Source organism: Artibeus jamaicensis, unplaced genomic scaffold, assembly GCF_021234435.1.
Source record: "Artibeus jamaicensis isolate MK-2021 breed Jamaican fruit bat unplaced genomic scaffold, CSHL_Jam_final contig_1998, whole genome shotgun sequence".
In the NCBI taxonomy this organism is placed as follows: Eukaryota; Metazoa; Chordata; class Mammalia; order Chiroptera; family Phyllostomidae; genus Artibeus; species Artibeus jamaicensis.
In genome coordinates, this window is record NW_026521407.1 from 4,298,416 (window position 1) to 4,319,155 (window position 20,740).

Consider the following 20,740-nt stretch of genomic DNA (forward strand, 5'->3'; position numbering starts at 1 on the left):
TAATCACTTGCTTTTCACCTTAGAAAAGCTTGACATATCAGGCACTAAAATGACCATTATCATTACATCAAAAATGAGTATTTTTCTTTTTTTATTATAAAGCACAAACAGTATTTACTCTTTTCTTTTTTTTTTTTAAAGATGTTATTTATTTTTAGAGACAGGGGAAGAGAGGAGAAAGGGAAGGAGAGAAACATCAATGTGTGGTTGGTTCCCTTTCATGCGCCCCTTATTGGGGACCTGGCCTGCAATCCAGGCATGTGCTCTGAGTGGGAATTGAACCAGCAATCCTTTGGTTTTCAGGCTGGCATTCAATCCACTGTGCCGCACCAGCCAGGGCTCTTTTTTTTTTTTTAGAATTTTATTTATTTACCTTTAGAGGGGAAGGGAAGGAGAGAGGGAGAGAAATATCAATGTATGGTTGCTTCTGGTGCACCCCTTGCTGGGAACTGGCCCCTGCTGAGAACTGGCCTGCAACCCACAAATGTGCCCTGACTGGGAATCAAACCGCGATCGTCTGGTTCGCAGGCCCACACTCAATCCACTGAGCTACACCAGCCAGGGCTTTTTTTTTTAATTTATTGATTTTAGACATAGAGAGAGGAAGGGAGGGGAGACAAAGACACAAAAAGAGAGGGGTGTGGTGAGGGGAGGGAGAGAAAGAGAGAGAGAAGGGGGAGAGTGAGAGAAACATCAGTTTGTCATCGCACTTATTTATACACTGACTGATTGCTTCTTATCCGTGCCCTGACTGGAGATCAAACCTGCAACTCTGGCCTATTGGATGACACCCTAACCAACTGAATGACCTGGTCAGGGCCGGGATAATTCCATTTTAATTATATACAATTCATGCTGTACACCATGACATTAGATGTGTTTACGTTGAAAGCTAAAACACAAGAGTTATGTATTCAGGACTACGATACGGAAGTGTGGACCCACCCAAAAAGCCTATGTAGGAAGACTGCACAAAAATAGGTTCATTTTACAGACTTCATTTTTTTCTGATATTTTAAAGGTTTGTATTTTAAAGGAGTTCTCAAACAATGTGGTTTCCTTTTGTTACTATAACTTGCATATAACACAATATTTTTAGGCAAAGTGAATAGGATTTTGGAAGCTTTAACCTAGCCAGAGACATTTTAAAGAAGGAAAAAAGTAAATTAATGGTCATAATTAACTTACTTTTTTAATGGTCATAATTACTTTATTAATGGTCATAATTAATAAAGAAAATCCCTGGAGGTTGTTGCTTATTGGAGTAAAGACGCAAAAAACAAAAAAGAAGGGAAAAAGCCCTTTAAAGTAGTAGCTTTAAATACCGTAGTGTCTAAAAAACAATACCATCAAATAAAGAGATGATTTTATTTCAAAGTATCCACCAAGATATTATCCTCTTCATTTACTCTGAAGAGTTGGGGAAGGAAAATATTTCCATTATATTAAATAATTGTGGTTCTATTCAGTTCAGTTAACTGTGCATATTCATAATTGATTTAATGTGATTTAACTTCTTGCCAGTGGCTTAACTTTATAAAGTCGGACACCCTGAAATTACACTTGGAAGGCGGGAAAGGGGCAGTTTTTCCAATTATAAAACCATCCTCCCCCTGGAAACGTCTGGTTACTCCCTCCGACACAGGAGAGTCTGTCAGATTTCTCAGTTGAGTTGGCGTAGGGCACACATCTCCCCCCAACTCCCACCTCCCCCCACCTGTCTTTAGTCTCTCCCTCACACACATACTTTTAAAAAAAGTACTGGGCAGGGGTAAGAGCCCATCAACAGGCTTTTTAGCATGTATGATAAACACATCTTACTAGATACCCTTTTCCCTCTCAACTAATCGGCCAGCAGCACTGACGTAACTTCAGACAGAACTCTCCTGGGAGCAACCAGACACTGTTAAAAGAAGGCAGCAGACAATACAGACTTATGTCAGGGTCTAAAAGAACAAGCTCTGTGATGAAGCAAACGGCTTCGCGTCCAGATGGCCTATAGGTGCTGTTTGCCCCACTGTTCCAAAGAAAAACGAATTCTTTGAAAGGCAAGCTCCCAAAGTTTAAAAGAAAATCCCTGGAGGTTGTTGCTTATTGGAGTAAAGATGCAAAAAACAAAAAAGAAGGGAAAAAGCCCTTTAAAGTAGTAACTTTAAATACCGTAGTTGTCTAAAAAACAATACCATCAAATAAAGAGATGATTTTAATTCAAAGTATCCACCAAAATATTATCCTCTTCATTTACTCTGAAGAGTTGGGGGAAGGAAAATATTTCCATTATATTAAATAATTCTATTTAGTTAAGTTAACTGTAATTGTTTTACAGTGCAGCCTCTTTTAAGAAATTACAGGATAGACCAAATAATAATGCCACAGAGAGATGGCTGCCCCAGCTCCCATATATCTAAAATGTGGACAATTTTCTCAAAAATTTTAGAAAGGGGAGGAGTACTATTACAGAGTAAGAGAAACTTAACAGACATATTAAACCAAATGTAAATATGTGGACCATCTTGGTTCAATCCTGATTAAAACAAGCAACTACAAAACTACATTAATGAGACAACTGGGGAATGTGAATACTGATTAAGTGTTATTAAGAAATAATCATTTATAAATTTTAGATGTGGTTTTTAAAACTATCTTTTAGAGATATACTAATATATAGTTTTTTGATTTACTTTAAAATTATGGTGTAACTTCTGGTCAAGATGGAGGCACAGGTAAACATGCTTCACCTTCTCTCACAACCACAGAAAGAATTACAACTAGACTTCAAAGCAAGTAACACCCAGAACTGTCAGAAAACAGAGCTGCATGGAAGTCCGACAACCAAGGATTTAAAGAAGCCAGAGGGGTAGGAGGTGCAGAGGTGCAGAAATGGGTGGGTGGAGAGGGGGGGGGGCAGGCGTTGGAAGGGGTGGTACCACATTCACGTGTGGTAGATAAAAATCAGGAGGGACACCTTGGGAGCCAGTGATCCCAGATCCAGGTCAGACCACACAGCCCAGGGTTCCAGCACCAGAAAGATAAATCCACATAACTTCTGGCTGTAAAACCCGGCAGGGATCGTGGTGGTGGAAGAAACTGCTGGATTTTCAGGAGGCTCAGCTTATAGGGCCTACCAGACTTAATTCTTACTCAAATCTACTTGCTCTGGATTTTACCACCAGGGTAACAGCTGGAAAGCCACCAGTCACACAGAACAATTGCGAGGCGAACCTCCAGAAACCAGGCAGCAGCAGTGTCCCCTCTCAGAGCCCATCCCTCACACAATGCCACAAAGCAGGCTGCCCCACCCTGATGATTACCTAGGGCTCTGCCCCACACAATTTACAGATGGCTTTTCTACAACAGGCCACTAAGACAGGAAATCAAAGCAGCTCTACCTAGTAAGACACAGAAACAAACAAAGGGAAGCAAGCTGACAAATTGAAGAGACAAAGAAATAAGTATGCCCCCCCCAAAAAACAGAACAAAACCCCAGAAAAAGAACTAAACAAAATGGAAATAACTGACCTATTAGATACAGAGTTCAAAACACTGGTGATTAGGATGCTCCAAGAACTCCTTGAGTAGGGCAACAAAATTAGAAAGACCCATGAGTGCGGGCCTGCGAACCAAAGGATAGCGGTTAGATTCCCAATCAAGGCACATGCCTGGGTTGCAGGCCAGTTCCCAGCAGGAGACACACAAGAGGCAACCACACATTGATATTTCTCTCCCTCTCGCTTTCCCTTCCCCTCTAAAGATAAATAAATAAAATCTTTAAAAAAAATAAAAAGACCCAGGAAGAAATGAAGGTTATACACTAAGTGAAATAAAGAAAAATGTAAAGGGAACCAAGAGTGGAGGGGATAAAGCCAGGATTCTAATCAACGGTTTGGAACATAAGGAAGAAACAAGTATTCAACCAGAACAGCAGGAAGAAAAAAGAACTCAAAACAAGCGAGGACACTATAAGGACCCTCTGGGACATCTCCAAATGTACCAGTATCCGATTCATAAGGGTGCCAGGAGAAGAAGAGGAAGAGCAAGAAATTGAAAACTTATTTGAAAAAAATAATGGAAAAAAAACCCAAAAACCCTCCCTAATCTGGTAAAGGAAATGGACAAATCCAGGAAGCACAGAGTCCCAAACAAATTGGGCCCACAGAGGACCACACCAAGACACATCATAATTAAAATGTCAAAAGTAAAAGATAAAGAGAGAATCTTAAAAGCAGCAAGAAAATAGAAAGTTACCTACAAAAGAATTCCATAAGACAATCAACTGGTTTCTCAAAAGAAATTTTTCAGGCAAGAAGAGACTGGCAAGAAGTATTCAAAGTAATGAATGAAAAGCAAGGACCTACAAGACAGATGACTCTATCCAGCAAAACTATCATTTATATGAAGGGCAGATAAAGTGCTTCCCAAACAAGGTAAAGCTAAAGGAGTTCATCATCACCAAGCCATTATTATATGAAATATTAAAGGGACTTATTTATGAAAAAGAAGAATTTCAAAACTATGAACATTAACATGGCAACAAATTCACAACTATCAACAACTGAATCTAAAAAACCAAACTAAGCAAACAGCCAGAACAGGAACAGAATCATAGATATGGCAATCATTTGGGGTATATAAGCTGATTATATAATCATTTGGGGAAGGGGGAGAAAGGGGGGAATGGTGCAGAGATTAAGAAGCGTAATTGGTAGATACAAAATATACAGGGGGATGTGAAGAACAGTATAGGAACTGGAGAAGTCAAAGAACTTACATGCACAACCCATGGACATGAACTAAGAGGGAGAGGATTGCTGGAGGGGAGATGGGTACTGGGCAGAGGGGGGCAAAGGAGGAAAAACTGGGACAACTGTAATAGCAAAATCGATAAGATATATTTTTAAAAATTATGTTGCAAATGCTGAGGAGAAGGACAGACAGATAAAATAATATTGGCTTGACCCTGACTGGTATAGTTTAGTGGGTTGTGCATTGTACCGCAAACCAAAGGGTCATGGGTTCAATTTCTGATCCAGGCACATGCCTGGTGAGCAGGTTCGGTCCCTGTTTGGATCACATACAAGAGGCATCTGATGGAAGTCTCTCTCAACCATTAATGTTTCTCTTCCTCTCTTTCTCCCTCCCCTCCCCTTTCTCTAAGTAAATAAAATCTTTTAAAAGATATTGGCTTGATGTTGTTAACTCTTAAAGCTGAGCAATGGGTACGTGGAGGTTCATTATACTATTCTTTCTACTTTAATGCTTGGATATTTCCACAATTAAAAGCTAACAAATTAGTTGAAATAAAATTATTAGTGATACTTAAAATATGACAAAATTTTATACTGTTTCCTATCATTAAAAATCAACATATATGCACAAAGGAGCATATATAAAGATATTCATTGGAGGGCAATTTATAATAGTTTTAAACTGAAAGATAACTTAAATGTCCATCAATAGATAGCGGACAAAGCCCTGGCCAAATAGCTCAGTTGGTGAGAGGATTATTGCAATACACCAAGGTTGTGGGTTCGATCCCCAGTCAGGACATAGACAAGAATCAACCAGTGAGTAGAAAAATAAGTGAAACAACAAATTGGTATTTCTCTCTCCCTCTCTTGCCAAGATTAATTTTTAAAAAGATTTAAAAAAATAGTGGATAAGTAAATATGATAGATCCATATAATGAAAAAACTGTGTAATTAGGAAATTGGGGTGAGGGTGGGAGTGAAAATGGGGGAAGAACAGAAGTCTAAAGGCGATAGTCAGTAATATCCCTAATAGGTCCCCAGAGCCATCCCAGAGCATCCAGGCGGCCCTCCTTACCTAACCACACAGAAAAGAGGAAGTTTGTTTCCTGAAGAAACTCAGGAAGAGCGACTCTAGTCTAGTGGAGACGAGGCACAGCCCAGAGAGGAATGAAATGGAAAACCTATGTACCAAAGAGTAACACTGCCAAGCCCCCTTCCTCTTCCTGCCTGTACCCAGATTCCCGTGATAACTAGGCTTATCTACCACTCCACTGCCCCCACCTTCAAAGAGATTATCTTCTCTGGAAACACTCAAATGTCTCCGAGAAAAGACCTTGGGGTACTGAAATCTGGGTTCCCAAAGGCAATGAACTGCATCCAGACACAAAGCTTCTGCTCTCCTTTTCTAGTGCCTCACTCTTAAACCATAAAGGGACAATTAAGGGTTATCAAGTAACTGAAACTTCAACCTGAAGAGAGAGACTAAAACTATATAAAAAAAGGAGGGGAGTAAACAGGCAAAGCAGGAAAAAAATGAAAACTATAATTAATATACTCAGAGACCAAAGAAAAGTGACTGTATCCATGCTACCTTTAAAAACAGGAGGTTTGAGGGGAAAGTAAGAACAAGGAAGAGCTCTTAGAACTTATAAAAGTACAAAAATTGAAGAATCTAGCACTTTGTTCTTCTGGTACAAACTATACTTTGGGGAAAACCAAATAGTTGATAAGGGAAAAGTTCTGCTTTATAAGAAAACTGAGCTAATAAATGCTGAAGGACTAAGTTAGAATAGTGCCACTTTCCACTCCTTAATGAAATAGTAGGGAATATCCAGTCTCTGCTCAGATTTTCCTGGTTGTCTCATAAATGCTTGTATGGGTAGGTTTCAAAGTCTGTAAGTTGCATTTGGGTGTTACATGTCTCAGATCTCTTTTATTTTATTTTTTTATTTTACTTATTTATTTTAGAGAGAGAGAAACATCAATTTGTTGTTCCACTTACTTACGCATTCAATGGTTAGTTCTTGTAATGTGCCTGAGTGGGGATTAAACCAGCAACCTTGGCATGTAAGGATGATGCTCTAAGTACCTGAGCTACTTTACCTGGGCCTCAGGTCTCTTTTAAACTACAGATTCCTGCCCTGGCTGGTGTGGCTCAGTGGACTGAGCGCCGACCCGCAAACTGAAAGGTCGCTGATTTGATTCTGAGTCAGGGCACAAGCCTGGGTCTCACAAGAGGCAATCACAGATCCATGTTCCTCTCCCTCTCTTTCTCCCTCCCAAAAAATAAATAATTAAAATATTTTTAAAAAATAAAAGAAACTACAGATTCCGATTCCTGCCCTGGCTGGGTGACTCAGTTGGTTGGAGCATCTTCCCATACATCAAACTGCAGCATCAATCCCGGGTTGGATTCCCAGTCAGGGCGTGTACAGGACACAACTGATTGATGTTTCTCTCTCTACCCACCTTCCTTTCTCTCTAAAGTCAATATACGTATCCTCAGGTGAGGATTTAAAAAATAAACTACAGATTCTCAAATCCTTTTCATGCAGTGGTCCTAGCAGCCACTGATGACCATAAGGGAGTCCTATGAAGCCATTGTCAAAGTATAGTTTAGATATAGCCAGGCATAGGTTGCTGCTAGTGACGACTAAATGAAGCAGGCAAATTCACAGAAAAGGAAAAACAGAATCATCAAGAAAATATGCTCAACCACACCAGTGATCTGGGAAAGGAAATTAAAACAAGAGGTTGTTTCAACACACATCAGATTGGCAATAGAAATCAAAATCTCTGATAGTGTCAAGTGTTAGCAAATACAGAGAAATAACTTTTATACACTACTGGTGTACACATATGCCTCTTTTAAGGATTAATTTTATACTACTCAGACTTAACTTGAGTTATAAAATTACACTTCTGTCTTGTCAAAAGTAAATCTTTCCAGATATAAACAACCCACAACTGCCTAAAAATGTATCTGAACAGTACTTCTGATACAGGCTTATATGAATAGTTACAGAAAAAGCATTTGACAAATAAAGAGCATCTACAAAAACTCTGCAGCTAACATCATACTTAATAGCCAGAGACTGAATACTTTCCTCCTAAGTTCAGGAACAAGACAAAATTTTCACTCTTGCCATGTCTATTCAATATTGTACTGGAGGTTCTAGTCAGCGCATTAGCCAAGAAAATGAAATAAAGGCATTTACATTAGAAAGAAAGAAGTAAAACTACCTCTACTTGCAGACGACATAATATTGTATATTTAAAAATCTTGCCCTAGTTGGTGTGGCTCAGTGGATTGAGCACTGGCCTGCAAACGGAAATGTTGCCAGTTCAATTCCCAGTCAGAGCCCGTGCCTGGGTTTCAGGCCAGGTCCCCAGTAGGTGATGCACGAGAAGCAACCACACATTGATTATCACTCCTTCCCCCTCCCTTCCCCTCTCTAAAAATAAATAAGCAAACTCTTTGAAAAAAATTAAAAACTTTTGTGCTTCAAAGGACATCATCAAGAAAGTAAAAACCTACAGAAGAGAAAAAACTATCCTATCATATATATGAGACTTGTATATACTATATATATAATGGAATATTATTCAGCCTTAACAGGAATGAAATTATGATGCAGCCTACAAAGTCTACAGAATGGATTAACCCTGAAAACATGCTAAGTGAGATAAGTAAGACACAAAGGGCAGATATTGTGTGATTCCACTTACTAGATACAAGAAAGAAGTCAAACTCACAGGGACAGAACATAGAGTGGCGGTTTCCAGGTGTTAGGAGAACAGATAGTGGAGTTACTGCTTCACAGGTAAGGAATTTCAGTTTGTGACGATAAAAAAGTTCTGGACATTAAGGGTGATGATGGTCGCAAAAAATGTGAGGGTACTTAGTGCACTTAAAAATGGTTGAAATGGTAACCTTTACATATATTTTACCACAATAAAAATATTTTTAAGGAAGAAATATGGTGGCAACTACATAAAGTGAAATTTTCACAGGAAAAATAGACAGTCTATTTTTCTAAAAGGCAGTCTTTTGGGGAATGAACATTTTCAAGTCAACGAAATTAGCACTGTTAGTTGACCAGTATCACTAAGAACCATAGCCATGCTTTTCATACTTTCATAAGCATACTTTTAAGAAAAACTAAAGCACCAAAACAGTTTCACCATATCTGTTTTAATAAAAAATGTTTCTAGAACTTCATATATATATATGTATGTATCTTCAATATAAAGCACATAAAAATATACCATTTGGTGGTAAGAATCATCATTCTGAATCACTGTGAACCATCACTGAAAACCACACTGCAGCCCTGGCCAGGTGGCTAACTGGTTAGAGCACCATCCCATACACCAAAGGTATCGGATTCGATTCCTGATCAGGGCACATACCTAGGCTGCAGGCTGGATCTCCAGTGGGGCCTTTAGGGGAGGCAACTGGTCAATCTCTCACACCTTCCCCCACCTTCCTCTTCCCCCTTCTCTATAAAAATCAATAAATATACCCTCAGGTGAGGACTTAATGGAAAAAAAAAACAACAAACAAACCATACTACATTATCCTGTGTGACGCCTTCGAGATAAAATCCTAATTTGACAACACCGCCCTTTACTTTCTGACCCCTGATCTATTCAACCTCAATTCTTGCCACTCTCCTATGCGGCAGAAGTACTGGTATGTATTTTAAATAACAGTGTTATCTCAGTACTTGTTAATTTGTTCTGGAACTCATGGTAAGTGCAGAAACTGTGGACTACAAGACGACCAGACATTTTCTCTTGGGGGGGCCGTGTCCTGACTCATACAAGTTCTAGCAAGCACTACAAGTCCCAAGCATGCACCAAATGCTTAAACATTTTTTTCTCATCAAAATGTGATGGATACAGGGTTTGACGAGTTCTGAAGCTGATGAATACTGAGGCATGTCCGTATATGGAAAACTAATAAATACTATACAAACGTGTGAAAATGTCATCTTTTTGTAGCTGTTTGAATACATAACACAGATTTCGGCTCTGTGACACAAACCCAGTTATCATGCCACACTGTCTCTGCAAAGCCGTCTCTCAGCACCTTATACGTACAGTGCTTGTTGAGAATGCTTACCTAGGGCTGCCCTATTTACATCAGACCCCACCACTGGACTTGCAGCTCTTCAAGGACAGAACCCTGGCCTAGTCGTTCTTGTACCCCTCCTCCAAGTCCCATGCGTTTAATTTACAGCTTTTTTATAAGTGAATAAATGAGTTGAACAAACAGGTAGGTAGAAGTCAGACATATAGATAATATTTAGTATGTATTAACCAAATGCCTGGAGCTTTGAAAGGTTCATTTTTCTTGTATTATCCTCGTAACAATCCTATGAAATTGATACTGTTCTTACCCCATTTACATTTAAAAAATTAAGGGCTGGCGCTAAGAAATTTGCCCGTGATCACTCACCTGGAAAGTAACAGAGCCAGGATCTGAATTAAGGAACTCTGACCCTATGGCCCTTGCCCTTGGCCACTGCACGCTATTGATTTTCAGTATACTTCTGAAGAGATACCTGCCATGTGATAAGCATTTATCTCAAATTAAAATGCCCTCTTAATTTGCTGTTTATAACCTGTCGAGGGCTAAGAAACTATTTTACTTAAATGTGAAGCATCTTCCCACACAGGTTCGATAGATCCCTGGTTAAGGGCACATACAGGAGGCAACTGATACATGTTTCTCTTTCCCTGTTTTCTCTCCCTTCCTCTCTCTCAAAAAAACAAAAAACAAAAAACAAAAACCAAAAAACAAAAAAATGATAAATGTATCCTCCAGTGAGGATTAAAAAAACAATAATAATAATAGTAATAATAATGGTAAATAAGTACTTTGTCTTTAAATGTTTCTTCAATAGACAAAGCTCATGAACTCCACCGCATAGTCTGACATTCGTTTCAGCTATTTAAAAACCTTTTGTTCACCGCTTGTCCCTCAGCTACGTTAGAGATTAAAATTGAGTCAATGACTGCCTGAATTCCTATCCCAACACAAAAGTATTCTTTAATGAGAACTAAACAGAAAAACAAATGACTAATTTCTACCAAATGCTTCCCAAGTGACATCAAACATGTCTAAGTCCACTATTTTCATAATAGAACCAGAGAGAAACAGTAGCCTTCTTTAAAAGTTACCCTCTGACTTTACAAAAGCCTGTTTATTTGATTCCACACTTCTGACAAACTATTCAACTTTTTAAAAGGTGTATGTTCCTGAACAGATAACAGTAAACCCCTCCCCCCCCCCCAAAAAATGAGGCTAGGATAACAGGTAACTGAAATTAAACTCAAATTGAGGATACGATCATTAAAATTGGAATTTTTATTTAAACCATAATAGCAGAGGCTAAGCAGAGGCTTCTAACCCATATAGATTTCAGTGCCCAAGATTAAATTTTTCTTCTTCAGATTACGTTTTCCTTTGAATGTAAATGCTGTTTTGCTAATCATTTTATTCGTTACTTACTGCAGGGCACTACTTCTGTACCCAACTACAAATGTCTACCAAAAGATTCTAAGCAGATAGTTAAATTTAAGTTTTGGCACTTAACCTTCATTTGAATGGAAAATTTATTCGGACAAACCAACTTATTTCTCAACCATTAACTTAGAAGCAAATATCTGTGGCTAAAATAAATAAGAATACAATAGAAAGCCACTATTAAGTTTAAAATAATCCAAGAATCATGGTGCTAACCTGACTTTAAGATCACCTAGCCCAACCTTTGCAAATGAGAAGTAACGCCTACAATACTTCTGAGAATAGTTCCAATGATCTTAGTATTTCACTTTTTTTAAAATTTAATATATTTATCTTTAGAAGGGAAGGGAAGAAGAGGAGAGAAATACCAATGTACGGTTGCTTCTGGCGCATCCCCTGTTGGGAACTGGCCACTGCTGGGAACTGTCCGGCAACCCAGGCACGTGCCCTGACAGGGAATCAAACCACGATCTTTTGATTCGCAGGCCCGTGCTCAAACCACTGAGCTACACCAGCCAGGGCAGTATTTCACTTTTTAAGTGCACAAATATTTCTACATTATCTACCATGCACAGGACAATGTAGGTGAAGTGTCTGCAATACCTACAGTCAGAAGTCATGGCTTTTCTGTATATATAAAAGTCAAAGGACTTACTGAAGAACTTTTTGGAATTTTTTGCATAGCTTGGCACCAACAGTAAGGATAACACCTTAAATGCACAAAAGAGAATTTTAAATAGTTAGGCTTAGCAATTTGACCTTTAGTATATTTATCCATCCATCATTCATCCATCCATCCAACAAACCAACAAATAGTATCTATTAAATAGCTACCGGATCCCAGCCATGTATTAAGAGAGTTAAAGCAATAGGTTAGTTTACTATAACATTGGAAGTGATGCCCTGGCTGATGTAGCTTAGTGGACTGAGCATAGCCCTAAGAACCAAAGGGTTGCCAGTTCAATTCCCAGTCAGAGCGCATGCCTGGGTTGCAGGCCTGGTCCCCAGGAGAGGGCATGTGAAGGGCAACCACACATTGATATTTCTCTCTCTCTCTTTCCCCACTCTCTAAAAACAAATAAATAAAATCTTCACAAAAAAAATTTTTTTTAAGTGCTATGAGAGGGGAAGAGGGGTATGCTATGGAAAAATGTAAGATGAACACAATCCATACTTGGCATTCATAAAAGGCATCCTAGGCCTGGCTGGTGTGACTCAGTGGACCGAATACTGGCCTGCGAACCAAAGGGTCTCTGGTTCAATTCCCAGAGCACATGCCTAGGTTGTGGGCCAGGTCCCCAGTAGGGCCCCACGAGAGGCAACCACACATTGATGTTTCTCTCCCTCTTTTTCTCCCTCCCTTTCCCTCTCTTTATAAATAAAATAAAAAAAAAAAAAAGGCATCCTAGAATTAAAATCTGCTGAATGAATAGTTAGGCAGGCAATAGAAGAGAAAGAGAGCTCCCAGCCTACAGGCAGCTTTTAAAGAGGCCTGGAAAGAATATGTTTCACAAAACAAACTCAAAAGTATTCAGTATGGCTCAAAAAGGAAAAGATATGGCTGATAAGAAAAGGAACACCCAGACTGCAAGGCCTTGTGTGTAAGGTATCTCAGTCATTTTAAGAACTGTAGACAGAGCCCTAACCAGCGTGGCTCGGTTGGTTGAATGTAGTCCCACAAAAAAGCTGCGGGTTCAATTCCAGGTCAGGGTACATGCCTGGGTTGCGGGTTCAGTCAGTTAGGGTGTGTATGAGAAGCAATCTATTGATGTTTCTCACATCGACGTTCTCTCCTTCTCTTTCTCCTTCCCAATCCCTCTCTCTATAAGTAAATAAATACCCGACTGGTGTAGCTCAGTGGACTGAGCACCAGCCTGTGAAGCAAAGGGTCACCGGTTCAATTCCCAGTCAGGGCACATGCCTGGGTTGTGGGCCAGGTCCCTAGTAGGGGACACATGAGAGGCAACCACACATTGATGTTTCTCTCCCACTCTTTCTCCTTCCCATCCCCTCTCTCTAAAAATAAATTAAATATTTTTTAATAAAATAAAAATAAATAAATAGGGGACAAATAGTAATGGAAAAATTACAATAAAAAATAAGTTTAAAAAGATTATGAGAGACTTTAACCTGGGCACAAAAAAATAAAAATAAATAAAATATTTTTTTAAAAAAACAAACCCTAGACAGCCACTGTAGGCTTTTCAGTGTGGAAATGATGTGATCAAATTTACAATGTGATGGGCAGTTTACAGGATGGGAATACAGGAAGCAGACAGATCAGTTATGAGACAGTTTTAGTTGTTCATTCATTTATTGAGAAATAGTCATTGGTTACTTCCTACGTGCCAGACACTAGCGTATAGTCAGAAAGACAGGAAATTCCAACTCTACAGGATTTGGACTCAGGATGCAAGAGATGTGCATATCGTGAAACAGAGTACTAGAAATGGATTTGAAAAGAAAGGGATTCCAGCAATACTTAAAAGTTGGAAACAAAAGAAAGTAGCAATCAATAAGAATGAAGGAGAGAGAAGAGTTTAGCATCACTCAGGAGACATTCATGTCCAATAAACAACAATAATATGGATGCAAAACTCCAAAAAGAGATCTGACCTCGAAGTCTTAAGCTGTCAGCTCCATGAGGAAAGAATCTTGTGTGCTTTACCCACCACCATAACCCCAATGGACATAGTTACCAGGAGCACAGCTGACAATAAATATCTGTTGAGTGAATGAATAAGATAATACATTTTGGAACAGTCCAAAAATGGTAACTGAACTCACTGGAATGAATATCATCAGCTCTCAGTGTGCAAAGTGAGAACTAAAGTGGACCTTAGTCCACTAAGGAAAGAATGCAAGGAACACCAAAACTAGAATGATGAAGAGGAAAACTAAGAAATGTCCAAGTCACAGATCCAAAATTGAATGTTTTTTAAAGAAGCAGTGACCAAAAAGAGTTAAATATTGCTGAGCAGTCAAGGGTGAGAAGGAATAAGACAGACAGAAGAAGAAATGCATTCATTAGAGAGCTACTTACTCTTCAGAATTTTCAAAAATAACAAGTAGGACAAACTCTAGCTACATATTCCTCATGTTTCAAATCTAAATAATTCCTCTTATGAGATGAATTGTTTCCTTCCTGAGCAGCTCACCCTTTTATAAACATGTCTGTGGCGTCCAAGCACCTGCCTCTATCATTATCATCTTTTTTGTATGCATGGCATCTATCATCATCTGTAATTAACTGGTTCATTTATTCTTTATTACAGTACAAATTCCAAGAAAGCATGGGCTACCTTCCTTTGGTTACATTACCAAAGCCTAGAACAGTGCCTGGCTCAAAAAATATTTGTTCCTTCTGATCATCAATGTGTCTGTTTATCTTTCTCTCTACCTATAATAATGGGATAGGATAGAGCTAGAAGATCATGAAGTTTCTTCCCAGCCCTTGAAAAATAACTGCAGGAACAGAGAGTGAAGATATATTTTAAAGGGCAGTAACAGAATCCGGAATCACAAAAGTTCTAGACCTCTCCCTAGTAGGGAATCCAATCAATAGGACTTCAAATTATGACTAAAAAATTATTCTTAGGCTCTGTTACCCTAGTGGAGCAGGTAAGCAGTCAAAAATCCTGGAAAATATATTAAGATTAAAAAAACTTACCAAAGAAAACATTAAACATAAGGTCAGTTTCTGAATTCCTGTATATCAGTTTCAAAGGGAATATGATCCATGATATTTTTATACAATAATTTTAAATTAAAAATTTTAACCAATTTTGTTTTATAGATCTCAGGTTTAAACTGCTTTTCTTTTTTAAGAAGATTATTTATTTATGTTTCAAGAGAGGGGAAGGAAGGGAGAGAGGAAGAGAAACATCAGTGTGTGGGTACCGCTCACATAGAGGCAACCCCGCTGGGGACCTGGCCCACAACTCAGGCCTGTGCCCTGACTGGGAGTCGAACCGGTAACCCCTTGGTTTGCAGGCTGGCAGTCAATCCACTGAGTCACACCAGCCAGGGCAGATTTAAATTTCTTATAGAAAAGTAGTGCAATTATTGCAATTATGTGGTAGAATGCTCTCATTTTTTATAAGATCAGTACACTAAGCAGTGAAGGGTAAAGTGTCATAACATCTGCAAGTTACTTTGAAATAGTTTAGCAATTTAAAAATATGTATATGTAGCCCTGGCTGGTGCACTCAGTGGATTGAGTGCCAACAGCGAACAAAAAAGTTGCTGGTTCAATTCCCAACCAGGGCACATGTCTGGGTTGCCAGCCCGGACCTCAGCTGGGGGTGTACGAGAGGCAACCGATCAGTGTATCACACGTTGATGTCTCTGTCCCACTGGTCCTCCTTCCCCTCCCCTCTCTCTAAAAGTAAATAAATAAAATCTTAAAAAAAACCTAAAACACACATGGCCAGAGCAGGGGAGCCCAAAGGGGCATATGATGATCGATAAGATAGATTTCTTTTTTTAAAAACATAACCGAGCATTTATTTATTTGTAATGTTTTTACTTTTAGAGACAGGAGAAGGGAGGGAGAAAGAGAGGGAGAGAAACATGGATGTGCCAGCAGCTGGTTGACTCTCATACACCAACTACACATCCCCAGCCACGGACCTGGCCGGCAACCCAGGCATATGCCCTGACCAGGAATCCAAACAGTGACCCTTAGGTCTGCTGGACACAATTCATCCTACTAACCCACACTAGTCAGGGCAAGATAGGTTTCTTGATTCGCACTTGAAACTGGTCACACAAAAAATCAGCACTTCTCCAGGATGACTCACAAAACAGCAGCACGGGATGGGGGTGGGGGGCAGTACAAGGGGACTAAATGGTAATGGAAAAAAAATACAATAAAGATTAAATTAAAGACAAAAACAAAAACAGCACTTAACTCCACACAGACACACACAGACACACACACACACACAAAATGCCAATAAAAGAAAAAGACAGAAGGTATTCAATTCAAGTAATATCACTATGATAAAAAGTCTATTTCTAATTACTTGCTGAGAATTCCTGCAAGCAAGAGATTATTATAGCACTGCATACCTCCTAAAACACTCTCACACTTACATACCCTCTTAACTTTCCACAAAGGTGCTCAGAATTTACTTAACACTTTTTGGTGACAGGCAATTCTCAGACTTTCAAATACTTTTGCTGTAACAACAGACTCTTAAAGTTTCCATATTAATGCCACACTCAAAACACTCACAGAAAATTAAACACAAAATTCACTTCTGCATATTGGCCTAAGAGACTGAAATTTCTGGGTACCCGTAATACTTTAATACTTGATTTATGATCTAATGTGAAAACTGATAAGGCGCTTTTATGTTTGTGGTCTGAGAGTTGGCTCATCTAGCATTTCATCAATGTTCTCTAGTCTCACTCAGGTCATGGCCCTTTGCCCAAAGCTTTCATAGGGAATTTATAGATGTGTTTGAAAAATTATAAATTACAAGAGTCACTGGATAACCTCTTTTTTTAAAGTTGTTTACTTAAAAAATTAATACAATCCAAAGTCTAGCAATCCAATTCTGCAACCTGTGGCAGATGGTTTTCTTGGCCTGTGTGACCCTGGCATTTTGCCCGTATTTACATAGACTGACAGGAATTGAAGGGTGGAGAGAGTGTTTCTTTCGCCCAAGGTTATAGGCCAAGCTGGGACTGCTCCTCACCTGTATGTATGTGTATGGGAATTCCCCAGTCTCTCTCCCCAGTACCTCCACACTTACGCAATGGCCTGTCTGAGCACAAGGCACGCCACCTCAGAAGTGTACTGATCTCTGGTCTATAAACAGTGCTAATAAACTAATGGAAATTATTATCCCACCCTCAGATTTTTTTGCAACTCCTCCTTCCCCTATAGGCTTCCCCTAAAATAAAGTCAATTTTGTTTGGCAAATTCGATGGCATTCCTTTGAGGCAAGTGGATCACAAAAATCAGAACTAAAAGTCAAGCTTAAAAAAGAAAAAAAGAACTATCTGACCTGGTGCAAAGAGGGGTGGCAGCGACAAAAGTTTAAACAGCAGTACTTCTTAGTCGGGAAATGAGCTACCAAAGAAATCTCAGATCCTAAAAACTTTTCAAGTATCTCTGGAAGGTAACATGCCATTCCTTCAATGACTATGTATTTAGCTAGGCGTTGCTAGATGCTCAGAGAACAAAGATGAATAGGACACTTCCCCTGCATTAGACAGTTTCAGGCCAAGACAGCCTGAAAGCTAAAAATCCTGGACTGTCTCAAAAAGTCAGACTTATCACTTGCACTCCAAAAGGGCCACGGACCTTGGTGAAGGTACTGAGGTCACTGCTGGAATGTTAGCCTTACCAGCGGGCCAAGTACACCTGGAAATTGCACTCTGAAAAGGGTTGCCAATAGTCACCTACCATCTCCTCAACCCCGCCCCCGCAAGTCCTCTTCATAAACAAACAGAGGGTTTTTAAAGGGAACTGTCCAAGGTTACCACCTGATACGAAGGAATGCTTCTATGTGGGACACCAGTAAAATAAAATTGTACATTCTCTATACTTACAGAGTATTGCTATACAACACCCAAGTGTTAACAAAGTGTCAACCAAAGCAAGTAGAATATAAAATGAAACCTATTTCTCAACAGGGTTAAAACCTCAAGAAGAAACTGACCGAAAGAGGGAGGTCTCTAACTTCCCAAAGCAGTAACCCCAGAAAGGTAATGAAACCAGAGAAAGTTACATATCCAGGACAGGAAAGTTTAAAAGCACAACCCCCCATGGTAGAAGTCTGAACGGCCATCTGACTGTCCTACGGTGGTCGGAAACTTCCCCAAACTACAAAAAGCAATCATACATCCTAAAATCTCCAACCTCAGCCAAACCCATGTCCCCTCATGCCAGACTGCGGCTTCCTCCCCCGGCCTCGCCTTCCTAATCTCACTCCCTTTTCCTGGACACTCACTAGCTTCCCTCGGCTTCCAACACCGGGGCCCGGGGCCCAGTGGACCTCACGCCGCCGGGCTCGGTTCTGGAACCTCCGCCTCAGACCCGCCCCCACGAAACGGGACGCTGGCACGCCTACCCTCCCGGCAGGGCCGCGACCCCCGGCAGCCCTGGGACCCGGCCCCGCCCTCCCCACCGGCCGGCCGGCCCTCACCTCCTCGGCGTGCTTGCGCAGCGCCTTCTCCCGCTCGTACTGGGTGATGAGCTGCTCGTTGTCGTCCCGCAGAAGCTCCAGCTCCACCTGGTGCTCCTGGTCCTGTGCGAACACCGAGTCCAGGTTCTCCAGCACGGCCACCACCAGTGGCATCAGCTCCTTGACCACCTCCTCGTCGTAGCGCCCGATCAGTCGTTCGAACTCGCGGTAGATGGATCCGGCCAGGCCAGACACCCGCTCCGACATCACGGCCCCGGAGCCGCCGGGCTCCTCCTGGTACACCACACCGTCCTCCAGCTCCATGGTGACGGGCGGGCCGCCCGGGGAGTCTCCGACTGAGGGGGCAGCACGGGCCCGCACACCGGCCCTGTTGGGGCTGGGGTTGGGGCTGGGCCCGACGGGGTGGGGGCTCGGGCCAGAGGAGGGGAGGGGTGGGGTGAGCGCACTCAGCCCAACCGCCGCTGCACCAACTGCTTGGCGGCGGGGCCGCGCGCGCCACACGTCACCCGCGGGGCGGTACCCGCAACGCGTCGGCCCGAGGGGCGGGGCGGGCAGGAGGCCAAGCGCGGCCAGGGGCGGAGCCTACTCGTATCCGTGCCTCCGCGGAGGCGGGGCCAGGTGTCACAGATTGTGAGGTCGGGGCAGCCCCGTACGGGGTCGGCGTGGCTGGGGCTGGGGCTGGGGTTGGGGCTGGGGTTGGGGCTGGGTCCGGGTCCAGCGGACTGGGAGCCCTGGCAGGAGCTGGGGAGGAGTTGGAGAAGCGCACTGATTCCAACTGCTGCTGCACCAACTGCCTGGGCGGCGGAGCCACGTGTGCCTTACGTCACACGTGGGGCGGAGCCCACTCCGCGTCGGCCCGAAAGGTGGGGCCCCGCGGGAGGCCCAGCGCGGCTAGGGGCGGGGCCTATGCGTCCTCGTGCGCCGGCGGAGGCGGAACCAGGCGTCAACACCCGGCGCCGCGCGGACAGCGCGTTAGCCAATGGGGCAGACCGCGAGAGGAAGATGGGGAGGCATGTCAGTGCTAGGCGGGATTTGCTGGGCGGGTCCCAAAGGAAAGGGAGGGGTTCTGGAAGCGTAACCAGCCGTCCAGAATTAATAGAGCTAACATTGCTCTTGGTTTTTACAGCTCACAAAGGAGTTTCACATTTGTTCCTCAAAACAGGCGTTGTAAGACGTTTGGCCGCCGTTTTACGGACAAAGTAGGCCCAGAAAAGTTGTGTTTCCCTCAAGGTCATGCAGCTAGAACGGGAAGGAGGCTGATTGGAGGCTCAAATCAATTCTGATTGAGAATTCCAGGCTCAGAGAAAAGTGGAAAACAGAGGGACAGAGAAAGCAGCAGTAACTTAGACAAGACCTGAGTGATAAAACGGTCTTGAATACGATAGATCAATAAATGCTATATGGAATTAATGAAAGTAAGGATAGACTAAAACAGAGGAAGTGCAAAGCATTCTGGAGGATAATATTGTAACGCCACGTCTTGGCATTTTCCCAAACACTGAGTTTCTGGGCTTTTCCCGGCCAACTTGGAAGAGTGGCATTTCCTGGCTCCCGCCTCTCCGTTCCTAAGGTCTCGGAGAGGGGGCGGAGCGGAGAAGGGTGGGGTTGAGCAATAGACAAGAAAGGGGGTGGGGTAACTGGGATGAAAAGCCCCGTGATAAGGGAAGCGAGGTCTTCGCCGCCTTCGAGAGCATCACGTGTGGGGAATGACACAGCACCCAAGCCTTAGGCGGGCTGAGTCAAGGGTCTCTTCCTGGCATTGGCATTCTCATCTAGCTTCTGCTAATGGAACGGAAGTCACTCACAAAAGCCCCTTCTCTCCGCAGCAGGTGACTCAGGAGTTCTGAGGCTGGCTCGGGGCAAGACTTGGATAAACAAGCGTTTAGTTGGGAAAGCAGCCACCTCCCAGGATCACAAATATCCTCAACTTGGCGTTTACAAGTTCAAGGTCTTCCTACCAAGCATGAACTAAGTCTCCCAATCTGGACCCACCTGGAAACCCACGAAAACGTGTGGAGGTTGAGCAAGGGCCAACCTATAAACACAGAAAGATAAAAATTAAAATACTAAGCCATATGAGGTCAGGTGGGGCTGAATTTGTGGCCTGTGCTGTCCCCCTTCCTCACCCTTCCCCCACACCATTCTTAACATTGTTTGTGTATATGGCTGGATCTTAGTAAGGTCAATTACTCTGTTGCTTGTGAGCCCCAAATTATGCCCTTTTGCTTCTAAACCTCACATTTGAAACCAGGAACAAAGAGTCTTCCTTTGGATCCTTTTTTTTTTTCTTTTTAAAA

At 41.9% G+C, this 20,740-nt stretch overlaps 1 protein-coding gene across 2 annotated transcripts in view; it reads right to left on the minus strand.

The window, feature by feature from the left end:
- The window catches only part of SPAG9 (sperm associated antigen 9), a 113,592-nt gene extending 94,657 nt beyond the window's left edge, over positions 1-18,935 (minus strand). For both annotated transcript variants that reach the window (XM_037129640.2, XM_037129638.2), the window contains exon 1: positions 18,444-18,935. In XM_037129640.2, the coding sequence (XP_036985535.2) occupies positions 18,444-18,746 (303 nt within the window). In that variant the 5' untranslated portion in view covers positions 18,747-18,935. The remainder of the gene's footprint in view (positions 1-18,443) is intronic.
- Between the last annotated feature and the right edge of the window lie 1,805 nt (positions 18,936-20,740).